Source organism: Sinohyriopsis cumingii, chromosome 7, assembly GCF_028554795.1.
Source record: "Sinohyriopsis cumingii isolate HCF-2022 chromosome 7, ASM2855479v2, whole genome shotgun sequence".
NCBI classification, from domain to species: Eukaryota; Metazoa; Mollusca; class Bivalvia; order Unionida; family Unionidae; genus Sinohyriopsis; species Sinohyriopsis cumingii.
Window position 1 is genome coordinate 39,505,418 of NC_142967.1, and position 14,052 is coordinate 39,519,469.

At 34.5% G+C, this 14,052-nt stretch overlaps 1 protein-coding gene across 1 annotated transcript; it reads left to right on the top strand.

Annotated features, from left to right (window-relative positions):
* The first annotated feature begins 814 nt into the window (after positions 1–814).
* Positions 815–13,707, top strand: LOC149795063 (succinate dehydrogenase [ubiquinone] cytochrome b small subunit 2-like). Its single transcript, XM_089964768.1, has 4 exons — positions 815–963; positions 7,733–7,882; positions 9,958–10,117; positions 13,411–13,707. Exons 1-4 carry the CDS (start codon positions 930–932, stop codon positions 13,568–13,570), a joined length of 504 nt encoding a protein of 167 aa, XP_089820894.1. The 5' UTR covers positions 815–929; the 3' UTR covers positions 13,571–13,707.
* The last annotated feature ends 345 nt before the right edge of the window (positions 13,708–14,052 follow it).

A 14,052-nucleotide genomic window follows, 5' to 3' on the forward strand; every position in this document is an offset into this window, starting at 1 on the left:
AAGCTTGCTTTTCTATTCTATTTTAGTAGCAGACATTACATGTGTCACATCCATTTACATCAGTCAACATTCAATATTAATGGATTAACTTATTATTTTGATTCTTCACTGTTTTGTTTGGAAAAATGTTTGTGTATATGAGTGATGGAAGTTTTCAGTATACACTTGAGTAACTAGTGCCAAAATTAATTTATTCCAATCTATAATGGAGTAGCTGTTGATAAATTTAATGTACTCTAGTCTCCAATGGAGCTTAGGAAGTGCAGGTTGAAAGGGAAACCACTGGAGTGCTTCCAATATCTGAGTTACACTTGTATTACTCTTACAAGTGCAAGATACATAATGAGCTGATCTTTTCTACTTAAATAAAAAAAATTTAATTTTACCAAACTCCAGATTAATATTCTATCAAAATGAGGACATGCTAACATAAGGTTTGCCTGACCCTTAGCTTTCTTATTAAGATAATGTAGTTGAAAGGTTATTTGACTAAACTTTCAATGATAAGGAATATATTGGGACAGGTACATTACTTATGATGGCAGAATATATAAAAATATTATATCAGACTGAACAAGGTATATTTTTCAAATATTTAAAAATTTTACTTAGTTCTTAATTCTTAGGACTGCATGAACTATATTATCAAAATAGAATAAATTTTCATTTAAACTAGATATACTCAGTAAAGGGAACTGATCTTAATAAGTTGTTTCTATTTCATTTTTTGTGTGCAATCATTGTAATTTTATTGCAACAGGTTAAAATCACATATGTAAAGCGGACGTGCGTTTATCCGTCGGTTGTGTTTCATTTACATTTCCGCGTTAACTTCTCAAAAGGTTGTAGGTATTTGTTATTATTTGTTTGGTAAAACCAGTCTGTTGAGTTCGCACAAAAAATACAAAGAGGTGCCGATTAGGGACAAAATGGCTACGGTGAACCTACTCCGCTGCTGTCAAGGTGCTAATTTATGATGTTATTTTTGTTTAGAATAGAAGACAGTTCTCTTAAAACTGTTCATTGCAGTATTTAATTGTCATAGTTTAGTTTATAGAAAATGCGAGTTTTAACTAGAATGAGACCGTCTATTTTGCGTACGAATTTGCATCCAAGGTCAGAATTTTTTCACCCAGACTGAAAGGGCAAGGTCACTGGTATTGATAGACAATTGCCAAACGTTTTTAAAATGTCTGAAAGTTGATTTGTTAAAAAAATATTTCTTATTAAATAAGACTGTGAAATGAAAGTTTGTCTAATGATTGTGGTACAGAAGTACTTTAACTTGTTCAAACTGGAATTTGACATGGCTGAAAATGTTAAAATGAGAAAAGAAAGTGAACTATAGTCTGACTATACATTCCCGTTTGTTTGTACCCACTACCGAAACGTTTATTGTGATAAAATGTGCACAGAACTAAGTTAATTGAATCATTGATTTATAATTTATAACCTGACTGTGACCAGAATGGCACTAATGCTGGCATCCCTAGTCCTACCTGTAAGACCCGACGCTGATATTTATGTTGTGGGCGTCAGGGTCTTACAGCCTAACTAATGGCGCTGTGTAGTGTGTTTTGATGTCGACTAACATCGTTACTAAAGTAAATTTTTCAGGAATATTTCACACAACTGACAACTAAAATAATGACGCTTTTCTACAAAGTAAAGTTATGTTTTAGTCAGACTTTACTTACTATGATGCCTTTTCTCTAATAAATTCAAATTCTCCCAAAAGAAATGGACCTGTTTTCAAGTTTCTTTGGCCTACTTTTCAGTTGGCTGGAAAGCGATGAAAGCCGAGAATGCCGAAATCGGATAAAGTTGAAACATTATTTTTTAATGAAACGAATAAAAAATATATTATGTCTATTGGAACTATAAGCAACAGTTCGTTTTGTTCAAGAAACAAATCCCAAACATCATCCTACTTGAACTTACTTCGGCATACCTCGACTACCGTCGCATTGCAACAAATTCAAATGTATGTCAACAGAACGTGAAAATGCACCCTTTTGCTAGTGTCATATTTTCATTCCACCAGGATAAAGACAGCACAGTAAGTATATTAATTACACATAAATTAGTGGAAAAATGTCGATATAGGCTGCCAAATGTGTGAGATGTTTCTGAAACTTTGATTACTCATTCCGATGTCAATGACATTGGAACACACTATACAAGGCCGTTATTTGGATAGTAAGACATAGCACCTCAACAAAATCAAAATGTGCTATGTCTTACATGTAGGACTACTGGCATCCCCTGCACTTTAATGCTTAACGGACTTTCCATTCAAACACGACGCCATATTGTGTACACTATTCGCTAGTTTATTTCCATCAGACAGCATAATGACATAGTTCATCCTATTCGGTAACTGCCGGCTAATTCTGTAAATTACCATTACGTGGAGAGTTTGGAATTATATCCTTTTGCACACATGAACATAGAAATAAAACCACTTGTTAAATCCATGTGAAAGGTAAATTTGTTGTTGTCAGTCTTTTTCTTTGCTTGATTCGACACTGTCCATATCAGAAGCAGATGATATATGAATGTACATCTGTAATTGCACACACACCCCTTTGCTGGAAATGGACTTGTCCATAAACTAGAAATGGATCTTGAGCATGTCTGTCTCTTATATTGAAAACTTCCATTAAGCGTGAAACACGCAGACAATCACCGTGTTAGGGACACTCTACTCACAGTCAGGTTAGAAAGTGTAAATCAGTGAATGAATTGACTAAGTTTCTTGCACTTTTTATCACATTAAATGTTTCCATTATTGAAATCAGTAGGGGGGTACAAATAAACGGGGCTGTATAGTCAGACTATACTGTATAGTCCTACCATGTAAGACATTGACCCAGATATTTATGTTTTGGAGGTTAAGAGCAGAACGATAAGTCAAAGTTGCAGACAGTTTCACACTTGGCAGTCCATATAAGCACTTTTAAACAAATTAAAGTCAGTGTTTTGGTCAGACTTTACTTAAACTTTGACGTCTTTTTTCTAATGAATTCAGATTCTCACACAAGCAAATGGCCATGTTTTCAAGTTCTGTTGACCTTCATTTCAGTTGGCTGGAATGAGATGGAAGCTGTGAATACCAAAATCAGTTAAAATGATAAGAATCTAAATGAAATGAAGCTATCATTCACTGACATATTTCATAGGAACCATTCATCTTTTTAAAGATAATATCTTGTATGAAGAAAACAGCAGAAGAATTTAAAAGATGGCATGACTTGTGTGTACGGAATGTCTTCACTGAAATGTTCTCTTGTTCCTATTTTTATAGATGTTAAAAATAACTGCAACCCACATGAAATTCAAAACTCTGAGTAATCACCATTAATATTTCCAGTCATTACATTTATATTTAGAATGAATCACTCTAAGCTTTCTGCACTCTGTCATGTGACTGCATTTCTCAATCATAATTGCCAAAATTGATAAATCCATCTTGAATTTACTACAGTAAACCTTCCCTGTGACCAGCAATGCTTAATGTTTATTGGTATAAACTAGAAAGCAATAGTCATTTGTGTCCAGAAATTAATTCAGATTATAGTTGTGTCCCTTTGATAGTTGACATTGTTTAATTGTGGATTGGGTAACCAGTACCACATATATATTTTGTACTGCAATTAATGGGATCCATGGTGGCTGAATGGTTAGTGCATCATACCCACTACTGAGAAGGTGCTGGTTTGAATCATTGGACCAGCCTGGGTCAGCTACCTTGGTTTTCCTAGGGCAATGCACATTACTCCAATTGCCTTAGCACTACATAACCTAATTGTGTTGTTGTACCATAAAACACAATGCCAGCTGAAAAAGAAAATTTATGGCTGTTAATAACATGACCATTATGACGTTGCAACTTGAACATTTCTCAGTTCATTTACCTTGCCATTTAATTTTGTGTGCAGTTAAAAGAAATCAAGGAAGATAATAATGTTGTATCTCTATTTGTTATAAAAGTTGTTGTTGTTGTTGTTATAGGGGTTAACGCCATTTTTCAGCACAAGATAGGCTCTACATGGTGGCCAGTATTAATGGTGGAGGAAGAACCCGGGGAAACCCCAGAAAGAACCACCAACCCACGAGAAGCTACCGACATGTTGTAATAGTAATCAGATCAATAAATTTTCCTAGGCTCTGCATAAGGAAATGACCGTATTCCATTCACCTTTGTTATGTATATCTGATTTAATTCATATTTATTTTAATTTTATTTGTTTGTTTGTCCGCTTTCAAATTTTTTTATATTCTATTACATGCTATTAAAATATAATCTTGTTTACATGATTTGGAATTCTTTTCCAGGAAATAGTTTGACCTTGACAGTTTATTTGGTAAACACTTAAAGCTGACCTAGTTTCCGACCTTAATTCAAAATTAGTAACAGCCACGTGAACAAGTTCTTTATTATTTATTGTCATTGTGGAAATAATTAGTGTGAGATTGAGGCTGTATTGAATACATGACCCTAGGCTTCTAAATAGTTTTAGTGAAGTAAACAACTTTTTAAAAATTTTATTCTTAGAGTAAAATGATTGGTTTATGTCAAGGCCATGCTGGAGTACGCAATGTAAACATGATCATGTGACCCTCATACGAGTACAAGTTCTGCATCTCAAAATTACTGTATAAACATTGTTTTAGAGAAATAATCTTACTTGGACTTTTACACTGAAAAGTCTGTTGTGTCAGTTAGAGTTGTAATTTTTATTCAAATTATTTGGATTCTAAAAGAATAATTCGTTCCTCTGGAAATACTTTGAATGCTCATGTAGAATTCTTGAACAAAGAAATTTCATTAGTTCAAACATTATTTCTTGTGTTTGTAAAAGGAACTGTAGACAACAACATTGATAAGCATACGTCATTGCCTTCCATCTTGGATTCTTCGTCGGGACTCGAACTTGAAATCATTAGAACAGTTTATTATTAGGACTTCTAAAATGTTTTTCGTGGATTATTCTTGGATTATTTTTGGATTTGATTCTTAAAACCGTAAGTTTTTTTCTTAATTTTTACAGTATTTTTCCAGGGAAATAAATTATTTGTTAAATTTTTCAAAGCTTGTTGTTTTACTCTATCTTGTGTTGCTGTTTTTTCGAGCCTAAACATGTAACACCTTTTTAATTTTATCTTGAAGCAAGACAGCTTAATAAATTCACTTTATACACAAAAGAACGTAACAAAATTTTCCTCAGTAAGTTTAGGATGAAAATACTTATATTCTAGACCTGGTGTTCCTTGAGTTGCCATTGCATTTTTTTCCCCCACAGTTATGACACCATGTGTATGAAACTAATAATTTTCCATTATTTTCTCAGATTTTGTTCAATTTTAGTATACTACAGGAAAACCTGTTATGAGAGACCTCCCCGTCTGCCTCCACAAAATTGAGTCTCTCAAGACAGGTAGTCTCTCATAGCAGGTTTGTATAAAAAAGTTTCCAAGGTCCAGTTTCAGAACAATTTAAAGAAAAATAACCACAATCACTGTACATATATTCTATTCTGTATTAATAATTCCTGCTAAAATATTGTATGCATTCATCTAAAAACAAAATTATATAGCAATAAAGATATGATTCTATCATTAAACATGAAATCACATTTACATTTGAAGATCACCTATATTAGCACATGAAATTGTTTCTGATTTACTCTTTTTCCTTTATAAAAACCTAACTTTTTTACTGATGTTTAAGTTGCCTTTTTGCGAGTGGTCTGCTCTTTTTCACTTTTTTCAGTTACAATTATTATTTTCTCCAGCCTTAAAATTATTCTCGTTTTAATTGGAGGTTCATCCATTGTTATTAAGGTTCTAGGTGTTAACATTATTAATGCTCAATTGTAATATCAAACATAAAGACTTTTGATATGGCTTTGGGAAAATATGACAAATCTATACATGTGCATTCCATATTTAACAATTATTGAAATAAAAAGAAATTATCTCATCCAGAAACAGAACCATTTACTCCGAGATAAAAATCAACAGCTTCATTCAAAGAAGACATACAGGGATTAACTTTATAAACAAAGTGTGTAACATGGTTGCACCAACTTGAATAGACGACAGTTTTGTAATCACTTAACATTGGGTGGAAAAACAACAAACATCACAAGTCTTGAACACTATCAATCAAATCCCGCAAATGATTCTCTCGCTGGTTTAATAGACATTGACCTCATTAACCCCCAGGCAATACAGATTAAATCTAAAGACAGACAGTATACATGACCACTACATCAATTTCGTCACTACAGTGGCAGTGACATGTACACTAACCTGAATTACAGACTAGCATCTATCACCAGTAGCCACAATTCTTTTTTTTTTTTTTTTAAATGTTCTTGATCAGAACAATCGCTACGAATCAAGCAGTCATTGTAACAATTGATTACATATAGGTCAGTGGTGTCTGTTTATGTTCTGTTCTCATGATAAGATCATTTATAGGGAGGATGGATCCTCACTCATACATATCATCTATGATAAGGCTGGGATGCAGGCTAAGTGCAGGAATAATTAGTCTGGTTCCCCGCTTCTTATGCTCCTTGTGTTGCTTTCCCCTATATGAATAGTGGAGAACAGCGCAAGGAGCATATGAAGCAGGGAACCAGATAGGGAATAATCTACATGAGCTTTAATCTGGTTTACAACAAAAACTATAAAACACTAAGCATACCTACAGAATTTAAGATATTGGTACCTAGCCTATTTTTTGTTAAAAATGATATGAGCAGTCGTTGTTACAGGGATTAAATAAAGGTTGGTGGAGTTTATCCTCATTTTTGTGATGCAGTCATTCATAGCAGTGTCAGAATGCATATTTTGCCAAGATGTGGCAGTCACTGGTTGCATTCATCAGATGGTTGCTCATGACAGAGCATTTATATAATAAAATCAATCCGTGCATTATGATTGTGATCGGAAATGACAGGTGGTCGCTCATAGCGGAGGCCACTCATAAGTTTTTACTGTATTGATTTATTTCATGAATCTGTCACTTACGTTTTCCTTATCAAAATGATGCATTGACTGATTTCTCTCTGCCAGTCTTGTGAGAATAATGCTTTTCCGCAGCTTTGTGCTTGACATCAAAGAAGTAATATAAGTTTACATCAGAAAATTTCACTTATGATAATCTCTTAAAAATGGAAATTTATCTGTACATGACACCCAAAAAAAGCTGATGTTATGATGATTAACATGGGCATTCATATTCCTCACACAAAGGATAGTCCCAAAATATTGGCACTATTTTTCTAATTGTGCTGCAATATATTTTGCCCATGGCTACAATACTATATCTATATGACTGGGTTGAGAGAACATCTAAAAAGTTGTAAGCACTCACAGAGCATGCATAAAGTGACAGAGTTATTTTCATTTTTCTTTTAGAACTGTTCATTATTTTTGCTTGCCATTGAGTCACCCACTTTACCTGGTAGCTTGACCCTTGCTACAACTTTATTGTTCAGAAATATGAATCACACATTAGTGCATCATAAAATAGTGCCTGCATGTATTGTTAAGTTTAGCCCAGTTCCCATCCTACACATCACATGACAAATCTTTGGAACTTCATTTTGACATTGGTCATGTGCAGTAAATTGTCAATATTTGAGACATTTTAATTGTTGTTGATCTGCAGTGCAGATCTATTCTTTTAATTCTTGGTAATTTGATTTCTTTTCAGGAGCACGTTTGCTTTTGCGACCTCAGATAGTTAAACACACACTTCCAGGACTCACACATCCAGATGTTGCCAGTAGAGCAATTACATTCACTGTGCCAAGTCTTTCAGCCTTGGACTACTTTAGAGCCAGACGAGGACCTTTTACTCCAGGTTTGCAACATTATCTTAGCAAGAAGTAATAGTGAAGCAGAAATATCCAGGACCTTATGCTGTACTACCTCCAATACTGTCTCATCATCATGATCCATACCCAAACCCATCCATAGTAGAATACATCTTCTAGAACCATTAATTATGTAATTATATCTATAGAACATTTTTTCACACCCACACTGACAGGGTTGGTGCAAGGTTGTGTTGGACAAAATGGCACCCTGGGGAAGAGCATCATCTTCAGCATCTCCCACTCTTGAAAAAATAAGTATTGAAAACTCCATAAAAGGCACACACAGCCCTCCTGCAGCACTGCTGGCACTGCCAATATTAACCGCCCCTTATGACAGCCTTGTTCCTTCTCACAAGAGTATATAGCAATCATCCTGTCCAACCATTCTACTTTTTTTTATTCCACTAGTCCCAGTTTTTTACAGATAGCCATGGAACATGGTAAATATTATGGTCATCACCTTGCTCCAGAAAGTTTTGTTTGACTTGTTGTTTTTTTCTTTCTTAAAGCAGTGTATGATATGATCATGATAGCACAACTAGTCATATTAGCAAAAGTAATCCCAGTTTCTGATGGATAACAGAGAAACTTGGTAAATGTTTTGGTTAATCACCTAAACATGTACGTGTCATCAAATCACTTTGGTCCTGCAGCTTTTGTTAGCATTTCACCTTTTTGTTTTGTTAGCAATGCTGTTCCTATATTTTCAAATGGATTGCTGTGAAACATATTAAACATGAAGGTCATCACCTGTAGATACAAGTAACAATAAACCAGTTTGCACTTATTCATATTTAGCTCTGCTGGTAATAGACCAGAAGAACATAATTGTCTGGCACAGTTTATGGGATTCATCATCTGTCTGCTTGTTAGCACAAGTTTGTTATTGCTATTACTCCTAAGCTACTTGGAGGATTGCCATGAAACTTTACACACACATTTATACCATGGTCTGATTGGTCCTGAATGAAAATGGCATTGCTTGGACATCCATTATGGCCACCACAGCAGCCATCTTGAAAATTTTGTTACCACTGTTTCTGAATGGAAAGTGATATTGACATGGTGTTTTCAGCAGAAGACTTTTTTGGTGTCTTGTTACTTCGAAATCAAAATGGCTCCAATCTTTGTATCACTACTGCAGAAGGGATAATCCAATGAAACTACAGACAAAACAATACATGGAAAGTGTGAATGTTTTTCTGAGACTGTATACAAAAAAGAGATCAGTGTGTGATGTGATGTGATTTTGATTTTTAACGTAGCTTTAACAATTTTTCAGTCATATCGCTATGATGTCTGCAGTGTGGCAGTTTATAGTGATGTCTAGCACTGGGGCATCATGTCGCAGACATGTAGCATGATGTCCCACCCAGTCACATTATCCTGACACCGGGCCGACCAGTCCTAACACTAATCTCTTAATGCTGAGCGCCAAGCGAGGCAGCTGTTAGTACCATTTTTGTAAGTCTTTGGTATGACTCGGCCAGGGATCGAACCCACGACCTCCCGCATCCAAGGCGGACGCTCTAACCACTAGGCCACCAGAGCGGTCAAAAAGAGATCAGATGATAGATGAAGCACAAATATAAATGAAGTACAAGTGGAATGAAAATGTGAATAAAATGCCAATGGAATGAAAATAAAATGCAGATGGAATGATGATTTGCTCAGGTTTTTTCATTTAGGGTCTGTACTTCTATTTTGATATCACAGATAATGACATTCATTTTTGCTGTTTTATGTCATTTCGTCCCTGTCACATTAGCCCACATTTCCTCACCAAGATCACTTTAGTCTGAATATATTTTCTGTTTCATAATTAATGTTAAATTAGCTGCTGGAGACCGCTAAAACATGTGGTGTCAAGCTCTCAACTCAATGATTACATTCTGGTTTCTCTTTAAACTTTCATAATTTTCTTTCTGGAACAATACATCCAGATTATCTCCCTTTAACAGTTTTTCCAGCTTGTAAGTAAATGCTCAGTAATTTATACGCTTTTCAAAAGTTTGCAGCACACTATTCACTGTAAATATCAATTTTTGTATGCTTGCAGCTGAGAAGAAAGGACATCACAAGTTAATGGCATCGACCCACTGGAAGGTAGAAAGACTCGTAGCTATTGGTATGATAGGCATCATGCCGACCTGTCTGTTTTACCATGCACCCATTATGGATCATCTGCTGTCTACTTTTGTTCTGTTGCATGGATATTGGTAAGATCTTTTTCAGCTTCATCCTTTTTAGCCCTTAGTTTTTGCCTTGTATGCATTAGCATATTTTGAGTCACAAAGTACAGTTCACTTGATTTTTCATTTCACCTTGCATTTAGGTGGGGGTAGAGAGAGCATGGAGAGGATTAGGAAATGCTCAACTGTATTAGTACTTAATAAATTTGCAGAGTAGCTGCATTTGAACATGGAGAATAACCTCACAAAAGAGGGGGAAACTTGATTATTAAGATTTAATTCTAATTGTATAAATTTAGGCCCAAATGGAATGCAATTTAGCGAGATATGATTGATGCCAAGAGGTTTCCTCGTCTTTTTTGTTGCAAAATAAAAATCTTTACATAAGAGGTTGAAGCGTCATCATCAGAGAGGTAGAGAGAATGAGATATATTAGACTTCGAGTCATCAGTCAGCAATTTCTATTTCATTATTTTATTTCAACACTAATTTTATTGAGTTTATTATGGACAATTATCCGTCTGTTGTTAATTGCTAGGCTATAATTGTGATCGAATGATAATACTTGAAGTTATCATGTAGTATAAGGGAACCTTTCCCAAGCCAGGATTTGAAACCGACATCCTGTATCAATGGTGATTATTGCAGTGTCTCATAACAATGTTGATAATGTCAGATTTCTGTGGAAGATCCACATAATGCATGGCCCTACAGCGTCAAATTCAAAAGCTACATACTATACAGTCATGTGGACACGAGATATTGTTTACAGCATGTACTGCTGTTCAGTGACTGAATACATGGTTTATTTTTCAGTGTAAATATGATTCAATTCTGTAATTTCAGTGTAAATATGATTCAGTTCTGTAATTTTGGGGAGTTTTTAAAAAAAAGATATATTGCCACTTGGAATTAAACTGTATCTCATCATATTATTTTTCCCTTTCTAACAATGAGATAAATTTGTGCCTTGCTTGGAAAAAATTAAATTGGTGCTTCTCGTCAAGTCAGTTCACAAGTTATTTCATATATTTTAAAAATAAAGTAAAAACAAAAACAAAAATCAATAAAAGTCTTAGTGATATCAGCTTTGCACTGGTCATGATGCAGAATTGCTGGCTACTGTGTAAACGAAATTAGGAAAGCACACAGACTTTTTACATCAGCACTAAAAATAAAGAGTAATTATGTATAGGAAAAGCAGAACAAGTTAAAAACATATTTAATACTTAAGACTCTTTTGAAACAATTTTCTTTGCCAAAAATATAATTGACTTGAAAATGATTATCCATTTGGCATCAGATTCTGACAGCTTGGTCTTTCCATTTGTGGTCTTCATGCATTACCTGTTCAACTGTCAGACACTGATGTCTTCTATGTACAAGATACATCTTTGTTTGCATGGTGGTGAGTTTCTAGGTATTTGCCCTTCCACAGCAATGCTTCAGCAAGTGTGGAGTGGATTACTTACCATATTACAATAAGCTTAGAAATTACAAAAAATGTGAACTGTACTGGTGTTATCTAGTGCCATCTTCAGCAGTGTAATCTTTACATGTATTGTAATTTTTGTGTTAAATTTTGAAAAAGCAACTAAAGGGAGGATACATCGTAATTGGAATGACAGTTTTGACACACTAGCCAAAACAAAGACATTGCACAGAAAAATGGCCTTCTAGTTCTAATTATTTTCAGTGCTTGAATTGGACCACTTGTATGAAATTTTGCTCTCCTAACATTGATTTTCAGTTGTCTGTTCAGCAGGACCATTGCATGTAGACATGGTGCAGACTTTGTAATCCTACCAATATGTATGGACATTTATGCCTGCGTCCAGTTGTAATTTACAGTATTTTTATTACCATGAGAGATTCAGATTTGAAACTGAATAATGATTGGAATTGGGAATTAGAAGTGCAAACAGTTCATTGAATTTTGGACCACCTACAGTGTGTGGTGCTGGATGTATTGGAAAAGAGGGGTAGTAAAACTGAAAACAAAATTAAAACACTGCTGCTTAATGCAAACTTCAAGGTTCAATATTATTCCAAAGGAAATTTAAAATGTGTTTATGCGTGTGTGTATATATTAAGGATGATGACCAAGGAATTTGATACATCTTGCTTACCTTGCATGTTCTTACATTGTTATCTCAGTCTTGCTTTTTCATGTGACTAACCTTTTGTCACACATTAGTTAACTCTACAGAGACAAACTAGTAAACTCAAAAGTATCTTACATGTAAACTCTTCAGTATCTTTCAAGTAAACTCTGCATTATATAGTAAACTCACTGTAATTTTACTGACTAATGCCTGTTCCGTTTATAATGAAGTGGCCTAGAAGTTCTGTTCATAAAATAGTTCTTTTTTGTCTTGGATGTTTTAGCAGGCAACAATGAAGGTTTTGATTTTCAATTGGCAGAATCAGCTCTAAGTTTGTTAATATATCAGTTTTTTAAAGTCAAGACATAGAGTTCCACAGAACCATTGCCCTTTTATATGCCTGCCATAAATCTGAGTATATTATATTATGTTCTCATCTGTTCATCTGCCTGTTAGCAGTTTCATTTCCACATCTAACCTAAGTTCACTACCATCTACAGTTACCATTCATTGAGGATAGTATTCAACTTGGGTAAAGAAGAACCCTATTGATTTTGGGGTCAATGGTCTAGGTCACAATGATTGAAAGAAAAAAATTGGTTTCTGCTTGAGGTATCTACCATCGACTGTTACTAATCTGTGTGTACACCTTGCAGTTAGGGTGCAGAAGAACCCTGTTGATATGGGGAGAATAGGTTTATGGCCAGTATTACTGACTGAATGTATGAAAATGATTTCTGCACATTAACATTGCATGCAGGGACTTTACTTTGTGGATGGCTTGCACATGGGGTAAGGAAGGTACCATTTGATTTTGGGGTCAGAAGGTCAGTTTCTGGGACTAAAAGAAGTTCTTTCTGAACAAAATTTCAGTTATCCATATAGTTGCGTGCTAAACACAAGGTGGGTATATAAAGTGATGTTTGCTAAACATAGGCATATAAAGTGCTGTTTAATACTTTCAAAATTCATGGGGTATTAATTTTTGTGATTTATTTGCTGCTACAAGCAATGAAATTTCAGAAATCCAATTTAAAATATTGTAACATTTACCTTAATTGTCAGAAGCATGTTCACCAATATAAGTACTTACTAAAATGTAATTGTTTTAAAACATGGAAAATGAGCCCTGCAGAAGTCAACGAACTTAGAGTATTCTTTATTCTCTGTCAAAAATGATACTGTGTGTATTAATTTTTTTTTGGACTTTTTCAGGGGAATGGAGGGCGTCTGTACAGACTATATTGAGAAGTTTTTCCCTTACATCCATTACATTTGGAAAGCAGTCACTATATTTGCCTTTGCAGGCTTGGTTCATTTTAATTACAATGATGTCGGTGTGTGTAAGGCTATTGCCATGCTGTGGGAATTGTAAGACTTATAAAGATGATCTGCAGTTTGTTTACAAATAAAAATGGAAGACCTGAATTAGAAAAATTCAAACATGCTTAAATCATAGCATAATGGAATGATTGTTCTCCACTTTGAAATAAAAGGTGAAGGTCCTTGTAATATTGTATATTTTTTCTCTGTAATAGAATGCATATAAAATACTCATTTTATATCAGTTTCTCTTTATGTTCTCTCTGACTTTTCTTTGAATCCAGTGTGAATCAATATTAAAATATTAAATCAGTTTATTAGTAGTGCAGTTTTTATGCGCCATAATAATATAATTCTTTGATGTCTATCTTTTAATATGTTACCAGTTTCATTTCCACCCAAAATCTCCAGTACTCCACCATCTACAAATAACAAATTTTGTGAATGGCTTGCATTTGGGTAAGAAAAAACCGAATCAATTTCGGGATTCATAAAGATGTTACTGAATGAAAGCTATAGGCAAACCCTTGTAGC

Coding starts and splice junctions, on each gene's coding strand:
- LOC149795063 (XM_089964768.1), top strand. CDS start 930: ATGGCTACGGTGAACCTACTCCGCTGCTGTCAAG. Junction 7,883..9,957: donor ACGAGGACCTTTTACTCCAG/GTTTGCAACATT, acceptor GTATGCTTGCAG/CTGAGAAGAAAGGACATCAC. Junction 10,118..13,410: donor GTTCTGTTGCATGGATATTG/GTAAGATCTTTT, acceptor GGACTTTTTCAG/GGGAATGGAGGGCGTCTGTA.